This window comes from Lycium ferocissimum, chromosome 9 (genome assembly GCF_029784015.1).
Source record: "Lycium ferocissimum isolate CSIRO_LF1 chromosome 9, AGI_CSIRO_Lferr_CH_V1, whole genome shotgun sequence".
Taxonomy (NCBI): domain Eukaryota; kingdom Viridiplantae; phylum Streptophyta; class Magnoliopsida; order Solanales; family Solanaceae; genus Lycium; species Lycium ferocissimum.
The window spans coordinates 19,765,344-19,772,369 of NC_081350.1; the positions used below are offsets into that span (position 1 = coordinate 19,765,344).

The window sequence follows — 7,026 nt, forward strand, 5'->3', positions numbered from 1 at the left end:
TAAATCCTCACAACGATGTCGCTCAATTTAAGCTCATCTCAAATACAAAACAAAACTAAGGCTCAGAAGTTCTGGTTTTTCTACTGGCATATTAATCTTTACAGAACTACAAGATTCCTAGAAAACATAAGGCCTAAATGTACATGACTAAAACATATTCCCAACATGTCTACCAAGTACATTCAAGAATAGAGATAATAAGTTGAGGATCAAAGAGAAGAGCTACCATTCTGGAAGCAATTAGTTTTGAGGGTATTTGAAGAACAATAAAAACAGGAACCTCAAGAGGCTTCTGTCTGAATCACAATCAAGAAAGCATGTCAATAACACAGTTACATATGCAGACAGTCAGATTCTGTTAGCACATATGTTATCGTTGTGTTATAATGGCATGAGTTACTGGTGATATACAATTCTAAGAGTAATGTAGTTACAAAATATTTTTATTCATCCACACCTGTAGAAGTAATGTATATGTCATGAAACATTTATATTCATCAAATTTTGCCAGGTAATATTAGCATGTGAGAACCCAAAATTTGGGGAGCCACAAGGATGGGCTACAACCCTTCTAATTAAGTTTCTTTTCATAGAGATTATACTCCACTATTACATTTCAAATTCAGAACTATGTAAAGCAAAATTTGCTGTTTGTGACCATTAACCACTAAGGCCATGAGAAAGGAAAGACAGTTCACACATGCTCTGATCATCCATGGCTGCACAAAGATGCACAAAAAAACAGCTCTTAGGATACAGATGATCTAGTTGTTAACCAGTGTTTCATCAATCATGGGCTTAGTAGCTACAGCTTGCAATTTCCGGCATCCTATGTAGCAATGAACAGGGCGGTGTCAAAAACTTCATCACGGCTGTCTGGCTTGATAGCGTTTTCAGAATCATTATTGACTTTCTCCATCTCCTCATCAATTAAAATCTCCTCGGAACGACAATCCAAGCTGCAAAAAGCTTTCTCACCTCTGCAAAACATAATACAAGTTTTTCACTATCGAAGTCATCCAAAACTAGTTAGAAATCCAGTGAATATAAACGTACCTGTACATATAAATATCTTCTCCATCAAGCTTCTTCTTGCAAGAGTAGCAAAAGCTCAAAAAATCGCTTGGAGGAAATGAAGGGAGGACCTCTGAGCTGTCCTCCACCACCTCAAGCATCGCGGTTTTCTCATTAGCGTTCTTACAAAAATTGGGCAACTCATTGTTGTGACATTCTAAAATGCAGTCACAGAATATATGAGTTACTTTGGCATTGGGTCCACGGGTTCTCACACAAGTATAGTCCTCAGAAAGTTCAATGTCACTAGCCGAAATAGAACCATCTAAGCTGGTGGTAGAGCCAACTTTGGCACCTGCTGGATTGCCCAACTTTGAGCAACCTCTAACACATTTAGCATGTGAAACCACTGGATTTATTCCATTTTCAGAACCAAAAGTCGCGGCACGATTCGCCAAGCTTGCTGAGTCTAGAGAACAAGAACGAAAATTTCTCGATAACTCATGCTCCGACGGGGCATCTCCAATTCCAAACAAAACATCAGAATTGCCCTTTTCAAGATTGGAGCTTTTCGACAGGGTATGAGGAAAAATCGCGATATTCTTAGGAAGCGACTTAGGTTCCTCAAGAGAATCAACACAGCTCTTAAAATTATGTGTTTTGATCCTCATTTGTGTGCCAAAAAGAATATTTTTACTATCAGATGATCGGAGAACTTTCCCCGATTGCCTCATTTCATCATCATTAAGAGAATCTACAATGCCAAGGCCAACTTTAGTGCAACCCCTAAAGGTCTTATGAGTCCCCTCATTGGTTGATGACCTAAAGGGGTTGCCTAAATTTGAAAAGACTCTAAAATCCAGTGTAGAAGTAGGACTTCTCACTGAATCAGATTCTGAACCCTTAGGATTATTATTAAGACCAACAAACACATGAGCAGGAACATTAAAAATGGAGTTATTTTTATGTTTCCTAACCAAAACATCAGAGGAATCTGAGATAGAATCAAACATCAAATGACCCATAGGCTGAACTTTCTGGTGTGATCTGCTCCTCTTCCTCAGCATTATCCCTAAATGTCCACCAACACCTGCATCAAGATCAACAACTTTTTTCTTAATAAAAAAAATTAAAAAAAAAAATAATCAAGTATATATTACAAAAGGAAAAGAGACAACTCAAATGGATAAATCCATCATAAATCTAAAGAATAGCTACATTGAAGCTTGCATTATCTAAAGTTAAAGTTAACACATTTGAAAAGATTATTCAAGAATCCATAAAACAACAGATAAATTATTAAAAGCAGGGGGAAAAAAATTCAAGAAAAATAAATAGTCAGAAATAAAAATAAAAATGAGTCAAATCAAAGAACACCATGAGTCAACAAGAGAAAAACCTGAAAATGTAGATTGGGACCAGAATAAAAAAATTTAAAAAAAAAAAAAAAAAAAGAAAAAATCATCTGACCATTATATAAACATTTGAACAGTGATAAATACCCAACTAGAAATAAAATCACCATTGAATCCCCAATCAACAACAGAACAAGAAAATGAAAACCCATACCAAGAAAAATGATTGAACACACATAAACCCCATTTTCAAGAAACCTTCAAAAAAAAAAAATGATAAGGTAAATAAACCTCCAAGAATCAAAGCTGGGGTTTTTATTTTCTTGATGGGTTTTCAAAATTTTTAATTTTTTTGTCCCTTTTCTTTCAAAGGGAGTATAAGAGGGAAAACCACCTGGTAGATTAGTTTCCAGAAGCTTCAAAAATGGAGTAATTAGTTTTTTCTTTTTTTTTTTTCAGAGAGAAGAAAGAAAAAAGAAGTGAATGCAAAGAGAAATTACAAGCTCTTTATTTTGAGTATGTTGTGTGTGTGTGGCTTCTTCAGTACATCTTTTTTCTCTCTCTCTCTCTCTCTTTCTTTCTCTCACAATGCATCAAAATCAGTAACAGTGTGAGCTTCTCATATACTCTTTAGTTTTTTCTGTGTGTAGTAAATGTTGTGGAAATACGGGGTAGACTACAAAATACCTGTATAAATACACTGGATAAATGATATAATGTACATATCTAGGCTCTTTCTTGTTTTTGGTTTAACTTCTATACGTAAACAAATAAAAAATTACAGCTATTAAGATAGTCCATAAAAAAAGTGAAAAAAGTTACCTGGAAGATAAGCAATTACTAATTGATAAAAAATTACTCTGTTTACATCAAACTAATTGATGCATCATATGTGTTTATATAAAGAGTTTTTGAATTAACTATGGTTAATTAATTCATGCTATCACCTCATTAAATCACTTAATTATAATAAATTAGTATAATTTGGTGCAAATACCGTTCAAACGCCATGTTTGAATAGATTTACTCCATTACATTAGATTAAAATATATTAAAAATGTAAAAGATTTTTACACTGTCAGAAAAAGTATATTACTTAAACTTCTTATTTTTTGGCAAAAATATAGCTCTGTGTAACAAGTGTTGAATCTATCCACCACAGTTTCTACAGCAAATTCACTTCTCGTTATTAAGATACATTGGAATAACATGTCAAATTGATTGTAGTTTTTGGTCAATGTCAAGACATTTATGGTTGCGGAAAAAGAAAAGACAATTAATGGTTTGTTTGGTTAGGAACTAGTGATTCAAAGTTTTTTTTTTTTTTTGGTTTTCCACCCGATATTTTGTACCTGCATTAGAGTCCGACTATATTTAAATCTGCGTTGTGTATGGCCAATATTGGGAAAGCGCTCCCTATCAAGAATTTTTGCATATCAAAGGCTTGAACCCGAGACCTCTGGTTAAAGGAGGAGCAACATTCATCCGCTGCACCACATCCTTTGGTGGTAGTTATTCAAATATTACGTGACTGGATTATGATAACGACTAATTAATGATAAAACTATCTAGCGAAAATAGTAACCTGAAAGATAAGCAATTACTAACCGGTAAATTTTTTTACTCATATACGATGTTTACATCAATCTAATAGATGTACTTTACATAAAAGGTCCTTTACTTAATTGTGATTAATTAATTTAAATTATTACCTCATTAAATCACTTAATTATAAGAAATTAGTATAGTTTTGTGCAAATACCGTGCAAACACTGTATGTGAATAAATTTTTACCCAATTATATCAGATGAAAGCATATTAATGACGTAAAAGATTTTTACACCGTCAGAAAGTATATAACTTAAACTTCTTATTTTTTTCGCAGAAATATAGCTTTATGCACAAGAAGTATTGAATGTGTTCACCACAGTTTCTTCACCAAATTTACTTCTCATTATTTTGAGTGATAAAAAGATATTTTAAAAGATCATGTCAAATTAATTGTAGTCTTCTGTTAATATTAACACATTTATGGTCCGTTTGGTTGACAACAAGTCCCGAAGATTAGAGTGATCGGATCATAATACATACTTAAATAATAATAAAATTATTTAGTGAAAATGATATGATGTACATATGTAGGATATTTTTGTTTGACACCTATAAGTAAGAAAAAATTACACTTTCGACAATTGTGCGTAAAAAAAAGTAAAATTAGCATCCGTCGCAGTTTCTCTACCAAATTCACTTCTCGTTACTTTGAGCGACAAATATATTTTTTGAAAGAACATGTCAAATTAATTGTAGTCTTCCGTTAATATCAAGACACTTATGGTTCGTTTGGTTGGAACAAGTTATCTGAAGATTATAGTGATCGGATTATAATACATAATCATATAAAGATGAAACTATTTAGTGAAAATGATAAAATGTACATATGTAAGATTGTTTTGTTTGACGTCTATAAGTAAAATCAGATCACACTATCGATAATTGTGCATAAAAAAGGTACATGTGCAGGATTGTTTTTATGTCGTCTGCAGGTAAAATTTACTCATGTTCGATGTTTACATCAAACTAATAAATGTTCAGTATGTGTTTACATAAAAAGTCTTTTACTTAATTGTGATTAATTAATTTATATTATTACCTCATTAAAACACTTAATTATAGTAAATTAGTATAGTTTAGTGCAAATACCGTGCAAACACCGTATGTGAATAAATTTTTACTCAATTATATCATATCTGAATGTTTGTGCAAATACAAGTGTTGAATGTATCCACCACAGTTTCTCCACCAAAATGTGCTTCTCATTAATTTGAGGGATAAAAAGATATTTTAAAAGAACGTGTCAAATTAATTTTAGCCTTCTGTTAATATCAAGACATTTATGGTCCATTTGGTTCGCAACAAGTTATCCGAAGATTGTAATGGTCATATTATAATGTATAATTAAATAATTATGAAATTATTTAGTGAAAATGATACAACGTACAGGATTTTTTTGCTTGGCGTCCATAAGTAAGAAAAAAAGATTACGCTATCAATAATTGTGCATTAAAAAAAAAAAAAAAAGTAAAATTAGCATCCGCCACAATTTTCTGCCAGATTCATTTCTCATTATTTTAATCGATAAAAAGATATTTTGAAAGAACATGTCAAATTAATTGTAGTTTCCGTTAATATCTAGACATTTATGGTTCGTTTGGTTGGAAACAAGTAATCCGAAAATTATAGTAATCGGATTATAATATATAATTAAATAGAGATAAAACTATTTACTGAAAATGATAAAATGTACATATGTAAGATTGTTTTGTTTGACGTTTATAAGTAAAATCATATCACACTATCGATAATTGTGCATAAAAAAGGTAAAATTAGTGTCCACCACAATTTCTCTGCCGAATTCACTTCACATTATTTTGAGCAATAAAATAATATTTAAAAAAAACATGTCAAATTAATTATAATCTTCAGTTAATATAAGGACATTTATGGTTTGCTTGGTTGGGAACAAGTTTCGTAAGATTATAGTGATCGAATTATAATACATAAGTAAAGAATAATATCTAATGTACATATGTAGTTTTTTTTTTTACGTGTATAAGGAAAAAAACACTATGGATAATTGTGCATAAAAAGTAAGATTAGTATCCACCACAGTTTCTCTACCAAATTCACTTTTTATTATTTTAAGTGATATTCAAAATTGTAACTAGACGAGCATCAAACTGTTGAACCACACTATGAAAGTTTGGGAGAGGGTAGTGGATTTGAGAGTTAGGAAGAGGGTGTTTATTTCGGAGAACCAATTCAAATTCATGTAGGGGCAATCAACTACGGAAGCCATTCATCTAGTGAGAAAATTGGTGAAGCAAAGATAGAGAGAGGAAGAGAGACTTCGAAGAATTAACTGAAGGTGTCGTTTAAGTTTGGAAATTACTAGAGGTGACTTGTAGGGACCACATTAAGTCAAAACCCAATTAAATTTGGGATTAAGAAAATTGGGGTTGAAAATGTATTTTGTCAAACTTGTTAATCTTTTATAAAATACAAAAAAGACCCCAAACCATTTAATCCAACCCCCATTTATTTCAAACTCAACATCGGTCCATATCAAAATACACGAACTTCATTCAAAATACACGATCATCTCAACTGCTCCTTCAAACTTTCAAGTTCAAACCCACGAACTGATCTCAACCGCTAAATGTGCTTCTTCAAACCGTCATCAACCTCTTCAAAAGCCGACTCAACAACGAATCGTCGCTCTCCATTTCTCTCAGGTAAAATCGCTCAATATTTTCTTCTTTTAAAGTTAGGGTTTTGAAAGCAAAATGAGAAAATGATGATTTTGGTCAGAGAAGAAGAAGAATAACATGGGTTTGTCTGCAATGTTGTTTATTTTGTTGTTCAGTCCTTGAGAAACCCTTATTTGCTGTATTTGTTCGAGTTGTTGGGGTTTGTGTGTTTGTAAATAGTGTATGTGGTTGTGAAATTCGGTTTTTGGTGTTGTTTGTGTTCTCTCTCCCAGAGTTCGAAAAAGGGCTTGTTGGGCTTACAAAACCCGTATTTGCTCTATTTGTTCCACTTGTTGGTGTTTCTGTGTTGTTAAATAGTGTATGTGGTTGTGAAATTATGGTTTTTGGTA

General features: G+C 32.2%; 1 protein-coding gene across 2 annotated transcripts; it reads right to left on the reverse strand.

Annotated features, from left to right (window-relative positions):
- Positions 1-466: 466 nt before the first annotated feature.
- On the reverse strand, positions 467-2,957 carry LOC132029822 (FCS-Like Zinc finger 10-like). 2 transcript variants are annotated; one of them, XM_059419197.1, is made up of 3 exons: positions 2,764-2,957; positions 1,057-2,104; positions 467-980 (listed from the first exon to the last, which is right to left on the reverse strand). In XM_059419197.1, exons 2-3 carry the CDS (start codon positions 2,079-2,081, stop codon positions 830-832), a joined length of 1,176 nt encoding a protein of 391 aa, XP_059275180.1. In that variant the 5' UTR covers positions 2,082-2,104; positions 2,764-2,957; the 3' UTR covers positions 467-829. The 2 variants fall into 2 exon arrangements, with proteins under 2 accessions (XP_059275180.1, XP_059275181.1); XM_059419198.1 differs by lacking the exon at positions 2,764-2,957 and adding an exon at positions 2,584-2,737.
- Between the last annotated feature and the right edge of the window lie 4,069 nt (positions 2,958-7,026).